This window comes from Chiroxiphia lanceolata, chromosome 14, assembly GCF_009829145.1.
Source record: "Chiroxiphia lanceolata isolate bChiLan1 chromosome 14, bChiLan1.pri, whole genome shotgun sequence".
NCBI lineage: Eukaryota > Metazoa > Chordata > Aves > Passeriformes > Pipridae > Chiroxiphia > Chiroxiphia lanceolata.
Genome location: NC_045650.1, coordinates 2,053,288 through 2,072,943, shown reverse-complemented (window position 1 = coordinate 2,072,943; position 19,656 = coordinate 2,053,288). Strand labels below are relative to the sequence as shown.

Sequence of the window (19,656 nt, the reverse complement as noted above, 5' to 3'; positions counted from 1 at the left end):
GGCAGGGGGAGGCACTGGGGGGCAAGGACTGTAAAGTTCAAAACTAAAACCATCCTGAAAGTCACTGGCAGGCTGAGGGTGGGCGTCTGTGGGGTCCTCTCCAGATCCCCAGGGAAGCTGGGTGGGGTTTTCTCTCATCCCATCCCATCCCATCCCATCCCATCCCATCCCATCCCATCCCATCCCATCCCATCCCATCCCATCCCATCCCATCCCATCCCACCTGAACTTGGGCTGCCCTGGAGCAGTGGGACCTTCCAGCCTTCCCCTCCAAAATCTCGCCGGGGGGGCAGAGGAAGAGCAAAGCCTCTCTGATCCTCCCACAATGAGCTGCCCACCTCCACCAGCCCACCAGCCCCTCCTGCCACGGTGGCTCCCGTGGTCCTGGACATGGTGTGGTGGCACCGGCGCCATTTCCTTCTGGATGCCAAGGAAAGGGCTGAGAGGACTCTCCAGTTGGCACCTTCACCTCCTGGTGAAGCTCCTGTGGCAGGACCCCCTCCCCCAGGCTTTCCCCCAGGTTTTTATCCCCCTCTCTGCCTCCTCCAACCCTCCCTGTCCTTGAGCAGCCCGATCCTGGCATTCCCGCAGCTTTAACAGCCCCAGGGGACGGTCAGTGGGATGGATCCAGGTTTTACTGCCCTTGCTTCACCGTGGCAGCACAAACAAGGTGGGGACGGTGCCAGCACTGGGGGGGCACTGGGGGCAGTGAAAGTCAAGGGGCGGGTGAGGGGGGTCTGCAGGGGAAGGGCTTTGGGCAGGGCGGGGTCCTGCTCTGCTGGGCACCCACTGGGGAGGAGCCTGAGCTCCCCTCTCTGCTTCAAGCAGAGCTCAAAAAGCCATCCCAGATTTACCCCTGTTGAAAGGGGATTTTTTAACTGCCACCTTCTCCTCGGTGTTCCAGGGAGGGGTTGTCCCAAAGGAACCTCAGAAAGCTCTTCCATCTCTCCCTCCAGTGCCCTCTCCGGGGTTTTCCCCGCTGCAGCTCCACTGAGGAAGGACACTTCAGTTTCCCAAGCACTCAACTTTCCTGGCATGGTGGCAGAGCTTCCCCGTGAGCCACTGTCCTGGGGACCTCACCAGGAACAGCTTGGCTGCACAGCCAGAGCAAAGTCCAGAGCACAGCATGTGCTGAAGGACGGGAGGGGGTTCCTGGAGATGTTCAGGTGTTCAGGCACGTGATGGCTCTTACCATGGGAATGTATTGAGCAAAGATGAACAGTGTCCTGGCTCCTTCCCTCCTGGACAATGTGAGACCATACACTAAAAATCAGAGTTTCCATGAATACTTGCAGAGCAGGAGATGGCTTCAAACAAGGTGTGTTGTGCCATAGATCATGGAATCATGGAATGGAAAGGACCTTAAAAATCATCCAGTTCCAACTTCCCGCTGTGGGCAGGGGCGCCTTCCACTAGAACAGGTTGCTCCAACTTGGCCTTGGACACTTCCAGGAATGGGGCAGCCACAGCTGCTCTGGGCAACCTGTGCCAGGGCCTCCCCACCCTCACTGTAAAAACATCTTCCTTTGTTTTGTGTTGGGGATCCCACAAAAATTCCTTCTATCTGTGGGCTCATGTCTAGACATGTGGATGTGGCACTTGGTTATAGCTGTGTTGGCCTTGGCAGAGCTGAGGGAACAGTTGGACTTGGAGCTCTTGGAAGGCTCTTCCAGCCCAAACGATTCCGTGGTTCGATGTAACACAACTCGTCCGGGCATCGGAACAAGGTTTGAGCTGAAGGGACTTAATCGGTCAGGGAAAGAGGATTTTCTTCACTAAAAAATGAAGCTGAAACACAAGACCTTTGGGAAGCTTTAGGGAATTGTTGGTTTGAACATGATCCTGCAAGCGTAGCCGGGCTGGGAGGTGATTGTGACAAAGGAGATGCTGGAGAAGGCAGGTGGGATCCTGCCAGGAATGGCTTAGAAAGAGCTCTTTGGTTCAGCCTGTGGAGATACAAGGGCAGGGGGGGCTGGGGGGTTTGGGGAGTGTTGGGTGTGTCCATGCTAAAGGTATGAGCTCATCAGCCCTCTCAGAGCTGTTTGCATATGGACAAATGTGTTTATACACACACAACAGTTCACCCAGAGGGATTTCGGAGCCCAACCCAGCACTTCCTCATGTTCCCCTGGCTTATCTCTCTTCCCCCTGCCTGGCTCTGCTCTGGCTCCCTCTGACCCCCAAGGTCTGTGGGTGTCCCTTCTCCCCTCACACAACGAAAAAGTGGGAGCACTTAGTGAAGGTGAAGAGCATTAAAAATAAATATTGTTTATAATATTGCAACATCAGCCTGGGACTGGGCTGCAGGCTCTCACCATGCACAGATCCTTCCTTGCCCAGAGACCCACTTTCCCAATTAAAAAAACCTTTTTTCCCCATTTTCGTAAACCTGTAAAAGCAGAGGGTAAAGGCAAAAAAAAAAAAAAAAAAAAAAAAAAGCATTTTTAACAGGAGGGAACAGAAGGCAGACAACGTCTCCACGTGATAAAATTTTATTACAAAATATGAGATGGATTAATAGTCGCAGGGGAGTCTGGCAGGGGAGAAGGAGTTCTGTAACAAACACAGCATCACCAGCGAAATAAATCTTCCACCCAAGTTCTCCAGGGCCCCAATTTCTTTCACATTGTGTTCATCTTGCACAGGAAAGGATCACCTTGAATCCACAGCCCCACGAAGCCACACCGCGCTTTTTTTGCCTATTTACAGCGATTTTCTCCCCATTATCATACAGAGACCAGGCCCCAGCTCCTGGCCTTCCATCAGCTCCTTGCAAAGCTTTTCCTAAGTCCCTGTCACCCCAGTGTCCCCTGGGATTGGGGATGGAGGCTGGGATCACCACAAGGTTCCATCAGCATCGCTCCCCGTCCTTCTCCCCAAAAACAGCCACGAAAATGCCATGAAATGCCATAAAATGCCATGAAAGGCAAACCTAAAGCTGTCCACTTCTGTACGTATAAAATAGAGAAATAAAAGCCAAGGCTTGCTGTGGTTTTCCTCTTTTTTAAAAAAAGAAAACACCCCAAGTGTTGCCTTTGCATAGTCAAGCATTTGCATGGCAGCACTTTGCATACAGAGCAGTAGGGATGGGCTGGGCTGGGGTGTTAAGACACTTCTTCCTCTGCCCCCCCATCAAATTTTAAAAAAAATATATATATATTTATATATATATACACAGAGAGAGGACAAGGAGGTGCATTTTTTTCTTTAGTGAAAATAAAAAAAAAGATGTTATCAGGAAAATTATTTAAAATTTCAAGCTGCCTGTTGGTTGGCCTGGCTTTGGAGTGGTTTTTAGCCAACTGGTTTTGGGCTCCCCTCAGAATCACAGCAGAGCTTTCCTTCTCCAAAAAGCAGAGGGGGGCAAAGGGACCCCTCTGAGAGGGCCAGGGGTGGGGGTGACCCCCCGACAGCGGGGGGACCCCGTGCCTTGTGTTTTAGCTCAGGTCTTGAGGAGGTTCAACCACAAAAGGTGCACCAAAAAGCCATCTTGGAGCGTGGAGGTTGGGATTGCAGCCATGGGAGCTCCTGGGGGACGTGAGGACACAGGTTCCCCATGCCAGGGCTCATCCATGGAGGGGCTGAGCTGTGCCAGTGGAGGGGGTGGAGCTCAGCAGGTCCCAGCATGGCCATGTGGGGTCCCCACCAGCCCCACTGAGCCAGCCTGAGCTTCCTGGAGACACCCTGAGCCTCCTGGAGACATCCTGAGCCTCCTGGAGACACCCTGAGCCTCCTGGAGACACGGGTGGGGGACTGGCTGAGGCATCTCCACACTGTGCTGAAATTCCTTTGGGATGAGCTTGTCCGGGCTGCTCCACCACTGCTCTCCAAGAGGCTTTTCCATCATCAGAGACCTTCCCTGGGCCTCTCCAGATCCACCTCCCAGGCACAAGGCAAGAGGCAAAACTGTCCCCTGTGGTTCTACCTTAGCTGGGAGGGGGTGGCACCGCAGGTCCAACCTCCCAGGTGAGCTCAGGTCACAAGAAGGAGCCCAGGTCACGGGGTTGGCATTGGCAAGGTCCTGCCCTGTGCCCCAGAGAGGAGCCAGAGCCCACAGCCAACAAAGGACGTGGCCAACAAGCCCCTTGGCCCCACAGCCAACCAATCTCATGGAGCTGCCATGACAAGCAATGGAAGAGTTGGAAAAAGGATTGGAAAAAGCACTTGGAGGTCCATCCACGTGGTCAGCTGGGTGTGAGCCAGGCCCTCTGACCTTCACTTGAGCTCGGTGTCAAGAGGTTGCTGATGTCAGACCCTCCAGCCCTGGTGCTGAGGGCTGGAAAGCCCTTCCCATGCACCTTTGGAAAAGCCACCTGAGCCACCTCCAGCATTTCCGTGGCCTGACATTCCCACCCTGCCTGAGAGCCAAAGGGCCACCCCAAGGGCTCATGGCAGCGCTGGGCCATCAGCCATGGGCACATCACCCACCCCAAAGCCTACACCACACCACGGACCCCCCAGATCCTCCCTGCCCTCCTCTCCTGCCACAGGTGCCCCTCAGCTTTATTTATCCAAGGAAAAGCACGAGCGGGACCCCAAGGATGGGCTGTGGTTCCCGTGCAGCCAGCAGAGAGGAGTGGCCTCCACATTCCCACCACTCAAAGATGCCCCAGTTCAGCGTGGCCTCTCATCCCACGCTGCAGACACACATCAGGCCACGGGGCACCTAAATTTGTTCGAGGAGAAATAAAAGGGGAGGAGGGTGTGAGGAAAATCAATATTCAGTTGGACACACCAGGCCCATTATTTGTTCTTGATTTATTTATGACCCACACAGCTGCTGTTGGAACTGGCAGGGCCTGGCTCTTGTCCTGCCCAAATTTAACCCCTGGTAGGCTTTGGAGAGCGGGTGATGTGCCCCATGTGTCGTGGCACCCCACAGCAAGGGGGGAAGGTGCTCACGGAGCCCGAGGTCATGAACCTGTGAGGTAGGTAAATGTGATTACAATCTGAACAGGAGGATTTATTGGAATTTGTTTCAAAGATGCTTTTTTTCTATTTTTTTTCCCTCATCTGAAGGTGATGAAATGGCAACTGCACAGGCCTGGTGTGATCGGCGACCACAGAGTCCTTGTGTGCGTTTTCTGGAGAAAGGCACCACCAGTGTCTTCTGGGAAACCAGACCTTCATCAGTGGCTTTTTGGGTGGCTTCAAACCCATGCCGGTCCTCCCAGAGACACCTGAAGTCAAAATTCATCTTGGAAGCAGAAATGCTAAGGACACAACCAAAAAACCTCGCCAAGCAGGGCAGGTGTTTGCTGAGCTGAGCTGCTGCCAGGAAACCACAGCTGAGCTCAACAGGACACAGGTGGGGCTTCTGTCACCTGCTTTTGTGCTGTCCCTTGCTTGAAGGCACGTCAGGTGAGTATGTCATAGGTCTTCTCCTCTTATGCCCCCACAGAGACTGGGATTGTCAACCCAAACAACCCTGGGCACGTGCTCCTGTTCTCGCATGGCAGAGGTGCCACCTTCATGGTCACACCATGGGGCGAGGTGTCACATCCATGGCCATGCCAAGGGGCAAGTTGTCCCATCCACGGACACTTCATGGGACAAGGTGCCACATCCATGGTCACACCATGACACAAGGTGCCACATCCATGGTCACACCATGAGACAAGGGGTCACACCATGGGACAAGGTGTCCCATCCACGGTCACTTCATGGGACAAGGTGCCACATCCATGGTCACACCATGGGGCGAGGTGTCACATCCATGGCCATGCCATGGGAGAAGGTGTCACATCCATGGCCATGCCATGGGGCAGTCCAAGAGGGTCCAAGCTGCTGACCCATCACATCCCTCCTGGGCCTCACCAAAGGCACCACCCTGGAAGGGGTAAAAAAACCATCCCAAAGAACTCGAGGCACGAAGGACAGTTGCTCCTGAGTGACAAATAAATAGCAGGTTTGTCTGAAGAAAGCCCTTTGGAATCCAAGGTCCGTCAGCCCAGTGGCACCGGGAGCCTCGTCAGGAGATCAGTCTGTAATTAGAACTCATTGTAAACGAGTCGGTTGGGGTTTTAATTTCTTTTAAAACCAGAAGGAGTCGGGGACAGGCCTGGCAGGGGGTTCACCCGCCATCCCTGCCCTGCCAGTTGATCACAGCGTGGGTTTGTTCCTATGTACAGCACGAGGGGAGGCCCCTCGGAGGAGGAAAGAGTTCCAGCTGCTCTTGGAGAAGTGTGGGAAGGAGGCAACTCCTAGTTCTGGTGCCTCTTCATGTGCAGGGCCAGGTGGTCGGAGCGGGAGAAGCAGCGGCCGCAGGCGAGGCACTTGAAGGGCTTGGCCCCCGTGTGCTTCCGATAGTGCCGGGTGAGCTCGTCGGAGCGGGCGAAGCGCCAGTCACAGCCCTCCCAGGTGCACTTGTAGGGCTTCTCACCTGCGGGGGACAGCCATAGGTCACGGGCACAGCCTCCCAGAAACCCACCCCGTCCCCTGGGAGACGCCCAACTTCCTCAGGAGAACCAACGAGGGCACCCTGGCACTGCCAGGGCTCGCCTGGAGTCACCACGGGCATTGTGGACTGCTGAGCTGCAGCAGCCACATCTTGCCCCTCTCTTGCCCCTCTTCACCCTGCTCCCACTTTGCTTTCCAGGCTTGTTTTCATGTCCCACTTTGCTTTCTAGGCTTGTTTTCTAGGGCTGCCCGTGTTCCTATTGCATTTTGGAGCGTTTCTGGCTTAAAAAAAACCCAAACTTTTGAGTTTGTTGTTGGTTTGGGGTTTTTTTTCAAATGAAAAGTCAAGGGTTCCTAAGGAAGGTGGTGCTGCTCATACAGGTGGGGGGGATTTTCCTGTTGGATTTTGGAGCATTTCTGGTTTAAAAAAACCCCAAACTTTTGAGTTTGTTGGGGTTTTTTTCAAATGAAAGTCAAGGGTTCCTAAGGAAGGTGTTGCTGCTCATACAGGGGGGGATTTTCCTGTTGGATTTTGGAGCGTTTCTGGCTTAAAAAAAACTTTTGAGTTTGTTGGGATTTTTTTTTTTTCAAATGAAAGTCAGGAATTCCTAAGGAAGGTGTTGCTGCCCATACAGGTGGTGGGGAGCATGAGAAGGAAGACAGGGATTACAGCACTGACCTTTTTTTGAGACCACCACCCAGGGATGGTGGCTGTCCCATGCCTGGAATTGTTCAAAGACAGGCCTTGGAGCAAGCTGGCCTAGTGGAAGGTGTCCCTAAAGCCCTAGCTGATCTCCAAAGACCCCTCCAACCCACACCACTCCTTGGTTCCATGATCTGAGAATGTTACCCAGCTGCTTCTGGCAACCTGAGGGCTCCTGTCTCACCAAAACAGAGATCAGAAGAGTGTCCCATCCACTGCCAATGTTTGCTGGCACCAAAATGGGTGAGGAATTCAAATTTTTCCTTTTCCCCCGGGAACACTCCGTCTTCCTCTCCCAAACGCCCGTTACAGGTGACATGAGGTGTGTGGGGTGACCTTGGCTGGCCACCAGGTGCCCACCAAGCTGCTCCACTGCTCAGCAGCAGCAGGGGGAGGGAGAAAATAAGCTAGAAAAAAACCCTTTGTGGGTCAAGATAAATGGAGTTTGATGTTGGAGAATATTTTCTCCAGGCTGAGGCCCCCCCCCCGCAGCTCCCTCAGAAGTTCTCCTTGTGCTCCATTCCCTTCCCTGGACATGCTCCAGCCCCTCAGTGTCTCTCTGCCTCGAAGTTCACCCAGGAGCAGCTCTGTACACAACACATTGTGTTTTCCTTGGGGTGATGTAATGCCTCTGCCCTCCTCCCTCCCCCTCCCTCCCTCACACACCTATTTTCCCCAACTGAAACTCATTAAATCACGCAACTCCCCGGCCAGCTGGGAACTGGGCTGGAAAAGCCCGTGGCCGCTTCCAACCGCCTGCGTGCCCGGGTTGTGGAGCTTGAACCCTGGCTGCAGCCCTCTCCACGCAAGGGTGTGGCGCTCTCAAATATTAGTCCTCGCTCTTAACAGCCTGAACAAGCAGGCAGAGTTCAGGGAATGTGCTGACTTTCCCGACCTCAAATATTTACCGTCGCAGCGGCCAATTGCCGCGCGCGGCGTCGCGGCCCAGCGCACGTACGCCCGCGCCCGGCGTGCACAGGCATGTGTGCCCCGCTCTCACACGCTCCCCACGGAGCGGCTCTGCCTTCCCCGCAGCCCCTGGGCCTGGCACAGCCAGGGGATCGTGCTGTGGATCGGGTCAGAAGGCACCTCAAAGCTCGTGTCGTGTCCCGCGGGCAGGGGCACCTTCCGCTGGATGAGGCGCCTTCCAAACCGGCTTTGAGCACTTCCAGGGCTGGACAAGGGGCAGGAGCACCTTCGACTAGACCAGGCTCCTTCCAAACTGGCCCTGGGCACTTCCAGGGCTGGGGAAGAGGCAGGAGCACCTTCCACTAGACCAGGCTCATTCCAAACCGGCCTGGAGCACTACCAGGGCTGGGCAAGGGGCAGGGACACCTTCCACTAGACCACAGTGCTCCAGGCTCCTTCCAAGCTGGCCTTGAGCACTTCCAGGGCTGGGAAAGAGGCAGGAGCACCTTCCAATAGACAGGGCACCTTCCAAACTGGCTTGGAGCACTTCCAGGGCTGGGGAAGGGGCAGGAGCACCTTCCACTAGACCACAGTGCTCCAGGCGCCTTCCAAGCTGGCCTTGAGCACTTCTAGGGGTGAAGAAGGGTCAGGGGCACCTTCCATTAGACCAGGCTGGCCTTGAGCACTTGCAGGGCTGGGGAAGCGGCAGGGACACCTTCCACTAGACCAGGCGCATTCCAAACCGGTCTTGAGCACTTCCAGGGCTGGGGAAGGGGCACGGGCACCTTCCAAGCCAGTCTTGAACACTTCCAGGGGTGAAGAAGGGTCAGGGGTACCTTCCACTAGACCAGGCTCATTCCAAGCTGGCCTTGAGCACTTCCAGGGGTAATAAAGGGTCAGGGGCACCTTCCACTAGGCCACATTGCTCCAGGCTCATTCCAAGCTGGCCTTGAGAACTTCCAGGGGAGGGGAAGCCACGTTTGGGCAGGAAAGTGAAAACACTGGGCCACAGCAAGATCTCCAGGGCCTTGCCTGCAGCGGTGAAACCTGGAGGAGACAGGTCGCCAGGACCACATCCTGCTCCTCAAAAAACCCCTGGAGGCTGCACCACGGGGAGGAGGGAGGTGTATTTTTTATGGCTCAGGGAAATACAGGTTCTGCAGAGGGTTTACCAGCAGTTGGTCAGGTGTTTTATGGGATCTGGGGGTGCCTCAGCATGCCAAGACAAAGGCGGGATTCGCCCACCCAGTGCAGCCCAGACATTGTCCCCACCAGGTCACCTGGCTGGGTCAGCCACACCGAGGCCCTTCGGTTGTAAACAATACCAGGTTGATCTCCAGGATGGAAACCATTGTCCCAGGAGCTGGCTCCATCTCCCAGGACAGCACGGCAGGGCAGGCTCAAACAAAGGGCCCGAACGGGCATTCCCGGCCCCAGGGGGAGGCAGGGGAGCAGCCACGGGTTAGATATTTAATCTCACAATGGCTCCCAGGAAATGAATGGTGTCTCCAGGAGAGGGACACAGCCCAGCCCACAGCAAAACCACAAGGAAAGATCTCAGAGATCAGGTACTTCTCAGTCCAGGCAGGGAATGGGGAGGAAGGACATGATTAACCCTTCAGGTGATGGAGCTGAGGTGGCATCGGGCAGGAGTTGGGATGGGTTCTGCCATTGCAGCTCCAGTGAGGTGAAAGCCTCAAAAGCAAAACATGAGGCTTAAAATATTGGATGCAGAAACCCTGAGCCTGCCTGTGTCTGGCTCTGGATTGGATTCCCTTCTTTTTACTCACTCCACACCACCAAAAGTTCTCTTAACTACTCAGGTCACACCCTCCCTCACCTCTATGACCTTCCCTCTTCGAGTAAGTGAAGTGGAAGGACGCAAACACATGAGGCTTTCCAGCCCAGTTACTGGGAAACCTGGAAAAACCACCACGTTTGATTGGATTTAAAAGCCACCCAGGTTTTCCTGGACACCTCTTTATACTGCCTGACTCAGGTGGGTCATGGAGCTCTGAAGTGAAGGGGGAAAGAGAGTTTTCATTTTAAAGCAGAGCCCTGTGACAAAGGCCTGTCACCACACAGCTTTGGGAGCAGGGACAACATCCTTCCTGTTCCTTTCTGTGCTGGTCTCCAGCCCACTCCTACCAAGATCCTGCCAAAAAAATATTGTACCTCACACACACAAAGAAAAATTCTTTGCTGGAGTGTTCAAGGGGCTGATAAGGGGAGAAGGGAAGGGAGCCAAGAGCAGGAAGCGATTCCCAGCCACGAGATGGGGTTTGGTCGTTGTTCATAAAAAAAGAAAAGTGAACTCTGGGCCAGCTTAATTGCTTTCAGTAAAGATCAGCCCTTCTATAAAAGAGATTTATGAGGGCACTGATGGTTCCTGGACTACCAGGGGATCTGATAAAGTTTCAGGTATAATAAATGCCTTAATGAGGGGACCTGGGCTTGAATGCACAAGTGGCACCGAGGGGAGCTGGCTGTGGTGGGAGTTGCTCTGGGCTGGGCACTCTGTTTGCACCAGCAAGGGCACCCCTGCCCTGGGAAGGAGGGCACAGCCCTTCTGTGCATGGATGTGGAGCCCTTCTGGAGGTGGGTGGGGAGTGATGCACCACTGGCAGCTGCTGAGGGGACACGAGTGGTCAGTGTAAACAGGGAGATACGAGGGGTCCCCTCCCTTCCTTGGGAGTCACAGGGGTGCTGACAAAAAAGAGACAGCCCTTGTCTCCTCAGAAGTCCTGTGCAGGCAACACAGGTCTTCACACAATCCTTCTGTGGGAGAAGCAGGATCAGATCTGGGGAGGATCTGGGAGATCTCAAAGGAAGAGCTCAGAGTGACAGAGGATCCCAGAATCCCAGACAGGGTTGGGTTGGAAGGGACCTTAAAGCTCATCCATTCCCACCCCCTGCCATGGGCAGGGACACCTTCCACTAGTCCAGGCTGCTCTAAGCCCTGTCCAACCTGGCCTTGGGCACTTCCAGGGATGGGGCAGCCACAGCTTCTCAGGGAAACCTGTGCCAGGGCCTCCCCACCCTCTTCCCAACATCCCATCTAACCCTGCCCTCTTTTTGGGGGGTTTAGGAGGCATCTCTTCCAAACCATTGGCTCGAGAGCCTCCCAGAGTTCTCCTAAATTCCAGACCATCCCAGCAGAAGGCAAGCAAGCACCCACAGCAGTGTGTGTCCTATAAAATCCACTATAAACCAGCACAACCCCTGGAGTTTTCTCAGCATTAACAGCAGCAGACCTGCCTGTGCTCCTTATCCTGACCAGATGAATCAGCTCAGTGACATTCTCAGCACCATTAACATGTCAGGGAAGGAGCACAGGCAGCATTTCCTGGTACTGTGCTGCTCTTACCTGTGTGAGTCCTCTGATGTGCCTTCAGGTGGGAGCTCTTGGTATAAACTTTGGAGCAACCTGCAAGAACAGGAAAAAAACCCCACAATTTCCTCGTGAGAAAGGGCCCCTTGCTCAAACAGTCTCTGATGTTTGAGGACAGAGCTGGGTAATGCAAATAAGCCTGGCTGTACTACTTGGATTCAGCAGGAACTGAAGAACATTTGTTCTCCCAGACAGACAGGCCTTTACATCATCTTTGGACACAATCCTGACACCCCTGGCCATTGTGCTGGGGATTAGGGGGGGAAGAATCAGGCACAAACATTAAAACCTCCCCTTCCTCCACCAGATCTTCCAGGCAGGATAAAAACACTCAATTCACTCCCATTAGCTGCTGGCTTTGTGCTGCTCTTTGTCTCTCTGGATTCCAGACATAACTGATATCACTTTGCAAGGCTGGAGGGAAGGTGTATTTTGTAACAGTCCCAGCCCCAGCAGACGTGGTAAAAATGTCCCAGGCAGCAGGAAACACCAGGTATAGTGTGGAGCCACTACTTGCCTTCCAGGATCCAGAATAAAGCCAGTGGGAGATGTTTGCAGAAGCTCAGCAAGAACAGGTTTAATCAAAGAAAGGGTCTGACCGAAACACTGTGATCTGGGCAGAAGTTTCAACAGCAGGTGTGTCAATACGAGTCCTCAGTTCCTCTTTTCAGTCAGAGAGAGCTCAGGAGAGCCCCTCCTGCTGCCTTCCTGTCCCTGCTGCTTTGTATTTTGACAGGCAGACTGAAATATGAATTTGAATTTTTATGGCCTGCATAAGGTCCCATTTTCCATTCCAGCGTTTCCACCCAGCCTAAAGAAGCCTCTTGCCCCAGATCAGCCCTTGGTCCCATCCTGCTCAGGTGGTGGGAGACCTTATCCCTCCTGGCTGGGGGGGACAAGGGTGGGTGACCCACTTCAGTTCTGCTGCTGGTGCTCTGAAGCCTCACACTTGGAAGAGAAATCATGGAATCACAGACTGGTTTGGATTGGAAGGGACCTTAAAGCCCATCCAGTGCCATCCCCTGCCATGGGCAGGGACACCTTCCACTAGCCCAGATTGTTCCAACCTGGCCTTGGACATTTCTATGGATGGGGCAGCCACAGCTTCTCTGGGCAACCTGTGCCAGGGCCTCCCCACCCTCCCAGCCCAGAATTCCTCCCCAACATCCCATCTAACTCTGGCAGTTTGAAGCCATTCCCCCTGTCGTGTCCCTCCAGGCCTTTGTCCAAATCCCTCTCCAAGTCTCTTGGGGCCCCTTTAGGGCCTAGAAGGTCCTGGATGGGGCTTTGCAAATACATCTCCCCCATTCCTACAGTTCCAGGTGTGAATTCTCCCTGTGTCCCTTCCCTGCCTCACACAGCCCATGGCAGTGAGAGCTGCTGCTCCTGCCAGAAGTCCTGACTGGTCTCACCTCCAGCTGAACCTCAGAGTGAAGGCTGAGCCAGAGCCCAGCTCTGTCTCTGCACGTACACACCCCTCAGACACCCAGTGTTTGTTCAGCACAGGTTGCTGAGGGTTTTTTTGCACCACAGACCAAAATCCTGCTGAAAACAGGTGAGTTTTGCCTTGGTACTTCATCTTACAGGATGAGACTCTTCCTCAGAGCAGCAAGACAAGAGCAAGGAGTCTGTCCCAGAGCAGTGCTCCACTTACACCCTTCAGATGGAAGGTAAAAAGCAGCACATGCTGTCAACCCCAAGAACATGGGGGCAGCTGCTGGCTCAGAAAATCCCTGATCTGCAGGTTGTCAGAGGGTGGGAAGGGGTAAGATCCTGGAGACAGGACCCAGACTAGGCAAAGCCTCTGGGCTGCCCTGCTCCAGACGCTCCTACGCCACGGAGAGAGCACATAAATCTCCCAGGAGGCAGGTAGGAAATGACTCTCCTCGGTTCAAACACCCCCTTGGGAAAACTGTTTGCTAATCCACTACTGGTCAGCAGCTGGAGATCAGCCCAGGAAGTGGGAGGTGTGTGTCCCTGCCCTGGGAGTGGAGATTTTCAAGCCCTCACTCTGCTCTCAGCTGGGATCTCTCACTTGGGATTTGCTTCCCTCCTGTGTGTCATGGAATCCCAGAATTCTTTGTGGTATGAGGGACCTTCCACCCCCTGCCATAGGCAGGGACACCTGGTTGCTCCAGCCTGGCCTTGAATACTTCCAGGGATGGGGAATGAAGGAAGGAATGAGTGAATGTGAGTTTGCAGCTGTGGGTCCAGGGAACTTGGCAAGGCACCACAGATGTCCATCATTAGATGGACACCTCATGGAGTGGGAAGGCACAGGGATCAGCTTCAGCTCTGGGCTGGACAAGTTTCATACAATGAGGGTGGGGAGGCCCTGGCACAGGTTGCCCAGAGAAGCTGTGGGTGCCCCATCCCTGGAAGTGTCCAAGGCCAGGTTGGAGCAACCTGGGATAGTGAAAGTGTCCCTGCCCATGGCAGGGGTGGAACTGAGTGACCTTTAAGGTCCTTCCAATCCAAACCATTCCATGATTCCACTGAAATGCCCTTCCACACCACCATGATTCAGGACACGAAGCCATGGAAGGACATGACATGAAGACCCTCAACTTCATTGCCTGTTTGGAAGAATTGGGGCTACAGAGAGACACCATCAAGGCTGCTTGTGGAAATTACTTCCTGGTTTTCCACCCTCTGTGAGAGAGCAGGAAAGGAAGAGTCAGTGAGAAAGGCAGTGTGCTTTCACCTGCAGAGGTGACTCCACGTGGGGTTATTCAAGACCAGAGCAAAACAGGCAGCTGAGGAGCAGCTTTCCAGGAGCATCCCTGTGTTCTGCAGGAGCTCTCTGCCCCTCAGAGCCAGGCTTGCTTTTGCCAGAGCAGGAAGGGGAGAGGGAAAGGGAGACAACAGGCACCAGATAGTGCAGGTGGGATCAACCTTTTCTATTCCCTCACACTTCCCCAGGGCTCTCCACTGGACTCCACAGCTCCCTCCATCACGCAGATAAGAGGATTTGAGATTAAAAAAGAGGCCCAAGGCAGTCCCCAGCCATCCTCAGGGTGCCAAGAGACCCCCCCCGCAGCCAAGCCCTGCACACACCTGGGTAGTCACAGTGGTGGATCCTCCTCTTCTCCAGCTCAGGGTTGTTGCGTCGGTTGTACTTGGGGGGCTGCATGACAATGTGCCCCTGGGAGAGGGTCCCAGCGCCATTGGGGACCGGGGGCACCTGGGATGACTGGACCAGCTTCAGTCCAAAAGTGGCCTCGTAGGACGGCGGGGGGGAGATGGTGTTGATGAGCTCGGGCTGGTTCTCTGGGCTGCCCGGCTGCGAGTTGGGGGGTGAGGGGGGCAGGGTGACCCCCGGGGCAGGGTAGAACTGCCCAGAGATGTTGAAGCTGCCCTGTCCCTGGGACACATGTGGGTACTGCTTCAGCGGCCCTGCCGGCGGGACGGGCCTGTGGCCCACGCTGGCCATGGTGCTGCCCGTGGCCATGGTGACCCCGCCGAGGCAGCTGACGGCTGTAGTGGTGCTGCCCGAGGACGTCAGGGCGGGGACGTCGGCGCCGCCGCCCAGGGGCAGCTGGTAGAGCTGGGAGGGCTGGGGGGGGGCAGACAAGGGGACCTCCGAGGGCATCTCCTGCTTGATGAAGATGTTGTTGACCGCCACCGACTGGGGCATGCTGAACACGCTGGTGAAGTCGGGCAGGGTCTGCGTGGGGCCGGGCGCCGACGAGCAGGGCTGGGCGAAGGCGGTGCCGGGCTCGGTTTTGATCTGTGGGAAGGGTGCCATGGGTTTGGGGGGCCGGTAGAGCCCCGTGCGCAGGTGGGTCGTGTCCGGCAGGATGACGTTGATGTTGACGCTGTAGGGGGTGGAGCTGGGCTTCTCCGTGGAGAAGAACTCGTCCACCACCGAGGCGCTCTCCCGACGGTACTTCTTGTCCGGGAGCATCGGGATGGGGGGCACCTCGCTGGAAAGGTATTTGTCCATCTCAGAGCGTGCCTGGGGCGAAAAAACATGGACAGGAGAACTCAGGAAGGGGAACTTGGGAAGAGGAGCTTGGGAAGAGGTCCCCTCTGGTTGTGGGGGCAATGCCCAACAGGGATTTGAGCCAGCAGGAAAGGGGGAGAGCGGCAGGAATGGCCCAGGAGCCACAGGCTGAGCTGATTTAGCTCAATCTCTTACTCAGCCAGACGCCTCAGCAGTGAATCACTGTCCTCTGCCCCACTTCCCTCCTCCATATCTCCACTGGTAACACAGAGGATGCAGTTAGGGGAGGAATACAGCCTGATAAAGGGGAGACAAGCTTTGGGCACAAAGCCTTGGGCACACAAAGGAGAGATTGACGCTAGGAATGGGAGGAGAGCAGAAGCTCTGCTCCAGCCATGCTCTCACACCTTGGGCATGTTGGATTTGCAGTGCACCTTGGACATGCTGGCTCTGGTCTCCTTCAAACTCAGCAGCCTGAGATGGGTTTTATTCTGGGACAGTGTCTTTAATTACCTAAGAAATTCTAGGACAATGTCTTTAATTAATTGAGAATAATTTGGGCCTAGAAATCTAAGTGTTGTTGTTCAGTGCACTCTGAGCCTAAGATGGAAACCTCCAGGCACACTCCTACTGCCTCACCTTGGCAGAGTGACTCAGCCCTCACTTCACCTTTGGCTTAGTCCTGGTTTTACAGAGCTGTTTTTACAAGCCTGGGTCCTCCAAGCTAACAGGGCTTCTGGCTCAGACAAGCAGGTTCCTTCCCCTCCTGGTTCCTGTCTGCTGTGGCATCCCACTGGATCCAGGCCCAATAACTCAGCAACCTGATGGAGCAATCCTCTAGGAAATTCATCCCCTGGCGTTGGATGACTCAAGTTCTGCTCTTTGTGGTTACAGATACCAGCTCTAATGCTCTTCTGCAAAGCTCCAGCCTTTAATTATGTGGTTATCCATGTGTCAAGCTCCTTGCAAAGCCCTCAGAGACTCATTCATATGTAGAGGAGCTGGCAGAGCCGCCAGGTTTCCCTGGCAGAGCCCTCAGTGCACTCCAGGAGCACGAGCTGATCTCAGCCCACGCCCTGCCCAGGGTTGTACAGCCCTGAACTATGTCACCAGAGTGCCAGGGGCCAAAGTCAGCCCTGCTGCAACTCCACTGCTCATAACAAAGCTGGAGGGAGGCCAAGAGACTTCCTTGTCCTTTCCAGCAAAACGTATCACCCGGGATCCAGCTCATTCCAAGGGCCTTTGCCCCTCCGGGAGCACAACTGGCAGTGCTTGGCTGAGCTGGCACCTCCCCAGGCACAGGGACAGGCACAAATACAGCTTCTGCTCCACTAATACAGCCTCTGCTCCACAAATACAGCCTCTGCTCCACTAATACAGCCTCTTCTCCACAAATACAGCCTCTGCTCCACTAATACAGCCTCCTCTCCACAAATACAGCCTCCTCTCCACAAATACAGCCTCCTCTCCACAAATACAGCCTCTTCTCCAGGGACAGGAGCTCAGGGAAGCCAGGCTGGGAAGGGCTACACTGCCCCAGAAAAGAGTACACCAGACTGGGACTGGGGTGTGTGCCCACTGCACTGGGAATCCTATGGAATCATGGAATCCTTATGGTGGGAAAAGACCTCTAAGATCATCAAGTCCAACCATGACATGTCCATCCTCATCAGGCCCTGAAAAGTCCCTTGTTAAAGGAAGCTCAAACAACCCCCTCACGTGCTCCAGAGAGGGAACTCTCACTCAGGAGGAACCTAAAGCCACTCACAGACTCATGGAATATCCTGAGATGCAAGGGATCCACCACGATCATCCAGCCCAACCCCTGGCCCTGCACAGACACCCCAACAATCCCCCCTGTCCCTCAGAGGATCATCCAAACCCTCCTGGAGCTCTGGCAGCCTTGGGGCTGTGCCCACTGCCCTGGGGAGCCTGGGCAGTGCCAACCACCCTCTGGGGAAGAACCTTTTCCTGAGACCCAACCTGACCCTGCCCTGACACAACTCCAGCCTTTCCCTTGGGTCCTGTCACCAGAGATCAGCCCCTGCCCTCCCTTTTTTCCCAAAGGCATCAGCGGGAGGCAGGGAAGGGACTCCAAGACCCTTCACCTCCATCCTCCCAGAGGGCTCCAAAGCCCTGATTTCCTCCCAGTGTCCAGCCTGGGTTCCTGCCCTAGGGAGAACCACTCCAAAGCTTTGGAGCTGAGCCCTGGGTGCTCCTGGCACCCAGACTGGCACGGGTTCCCTCGGGAGTCAGCTCCAGGCAGTCGCAGTGGCTCCGGATGCCGCACATACCTGAGCAGTGAAGGGCCCCGCTGGCCACTCCAGCAGGGAAGGTGCTGGATGCCTTTTACTTCCACACTTCTCTTATCTCTGGCATTTCACTTTCTCACCTCCAGTTCCCAAGGGAAGGTCTCCTCCCCACTCCTCCAGTGGGGCAGGTGACCAAGCAGGTGGATAAAGGTGGAAAGGTGTGGATCTTAGAGGTCCTTCTCAAACTAACTGGTTCCATGGAGGGCCCTAATTTCAGATGCCAGAGGTGCATCCTCAGCTGGAGACCCCCTGCCCTCTGCCTGCCCCCCCCTTCGGTGTTACCCAACATCCCTTTCTCCCACAACCCCCCTACCTGCAGAGCACAGTCTTCTCTCTGATTTTCCACTAAAACCCAATTCCCTTTCTTTCCTTCAGGCTTCCAGGAGGGTGTTGAGGGGCAGCAGTGGGGTGTCACCACATGGGAGGACACCAGTGGGGACTGCCTGTGGCTGCAGCCCCCCTGCTGTGTGTGTGTGTGTGTGTGCAGGACCTGGACAACAATGGAATTGTCCCGTGGAATGCTCCACTATGTCCCCAGGAGCCCCAGAGTTCCAGCATCCTTCCAACAGGGAGAAACGGGCACTTCTTGTTTGTGGCCCAGAAACACGTGGTAACCACAGACCCCCTGGCACTGCTCAGCAAGGGGGGGGCACTTCAGACCCCAAAGCACTTCCCAAGCAGAGCTCCATCCAAAACCAGGGCGGCTGAGGGAGCTGGGGGGGCTCAGCCTGGAGAAAAGGAGGCTCAGGGGGGACCTTCTGGCTCTGCAACCCCCTGACAGGAGGAGGGAGCTGGGGGGGGGTCAGCCTCTGCTCCCAGGGAACAAGGGACAGGAGGAGAGGGAGCGGCCTTGAGTTGCACCAGGGTGGGCTTAGATTGGATATTAGGGAAAAATTCCTTCATGGAAAGGGCTGTCCAGCCCTGGCACAGCTGCCCAGGGGAAGGGTGGAGTCCTCATCCATCCCTGGAGGGATTTAACAGCCCTGTGGATGTGGCATCTGGGGACATGGGTCACTGGTGGCCTTGGCACTGCTGGACCCGATGGTCTTGGAGAGCTTCTCCAAATTAAACAATTCCATGAATCCATGAAGTCCTCGGCCCAGGGTGGGCACAGCAGGGGTGACCCAGTGCAGACATGCCTGTGTGGGATCCCCCTGAATTCAGGTGCCTCAGGCTGTCACTCAGGGCTCCTGTCACAGCCCCTGGGATCCAGTTCAGGGATTAACTGGAGCCATGAAGGACACAGAGGTGCCTGGGGACTGGCAGAGTGGGAGGGCCGTGCCCTGCCTGCTGGTGGGGGCAGAAGGAGGGAGTGGAGGTGCCACCTTGTCCTCACAGTGGATCTGGGTGGGTGGGGGAATGTCCCAGCTCCAGGGGACGTCAGTGGTCCCTCACCAAGGGGAGCAGGAGGGTGCAGGGGGAGGAATGAGGGAGGTGACTCACCTCCAGAATGAGGGGTGGCATCCGCTGGTCCATCCTCATGGGGTGCAGCTGTGGGACACACAGCACGGGGTTAGTGGGGTGTCCACCCCTGCAGGCCCCCCCATACACCTCTGGCCATGGAGGGTATTGCCCCCCACAGCCCCCACAGCCCCCCACAGCCCCCCACAGCCCCCCACAGCCCCCCACAGCATGCCCGCCCTGTGCCCGCCGTCTCCTCCCACTCCACACCCCATGCAAGCAGCTGATGATTGCCCACCACAGGTTGATGGTTGCCCACCACAGGTTGATGGTTGCCCACCGTGGGTTGGGACTTGCCCAAGGAGGAACAGTGAAGCCTCTTTGGCTTCTCACAGGGAAAGCAAAGCCAGCTGAGAGGCACAGAGCTCTGCAGAGGAGACTTTGAGGCACACAGAGCAAAGACCTTCGGAGACATCCAGCCCAGTGAAACCAGTCTGTCCTCCCAGTTCCCTGCTGGGCAGGCAGGAATGTTCCTGCTGTGTGCTGGGAATGGGCTGGAAGCCCCTGGAGCAGACAGCAAGGGCTGAGCCCCAAC

The 19,656-nt window shown here is 55.5% G+C and overlaps 1 protein-coding gene across 4 annotated transcripts; it reads right to left on the bottom strand.

The window, feature by feature from the left end:
• Positions 1-5,503: 5,503 nt before the first annotated feature.
• On the bottom strand, positions 5,504-19,144 carry LOC116793997 (Krueppel-like factor 5). Of its 4 annotated transcripts, none has more exons than XM_032702284.1 (4): positions 19,104-19,144; positions 14,460-15,360; positions 11,379-11,438; positions 5,504-6,382 (listed from the first exon to the last, which is right to left on the bottom strand). In XM_032702284.1, the coding sequence occupies exons 1-4, from the start codon at positions 19,140-19,142 to the stop codon at positions 6,204-6,206; spliced, it is 1,179 nt and encodes a 392-aa protein (XP_032558175.1). In that variant the 5' UTR covers positions 19,143-19,144; the 3' UTR covers positions 5,504-6,203. The 4 variants fall into 4 exon arrangements, with proteins under 4 accessions (XP_032558175.1, XP_032558177.1, XP_032558178.1 ...); XM_032702286.1 differs by lacking the exon at positions 19,104-19,144 and adding an exon at positions 17,974-18,146; XM_032702287.1 differs by lacking the exon at positions 19,104-19,144 and adding an exon at positions 17,643-17,738.
• Between the last annotated feature and the right edge of the window lie 512 nt (positions 19,145-19,656).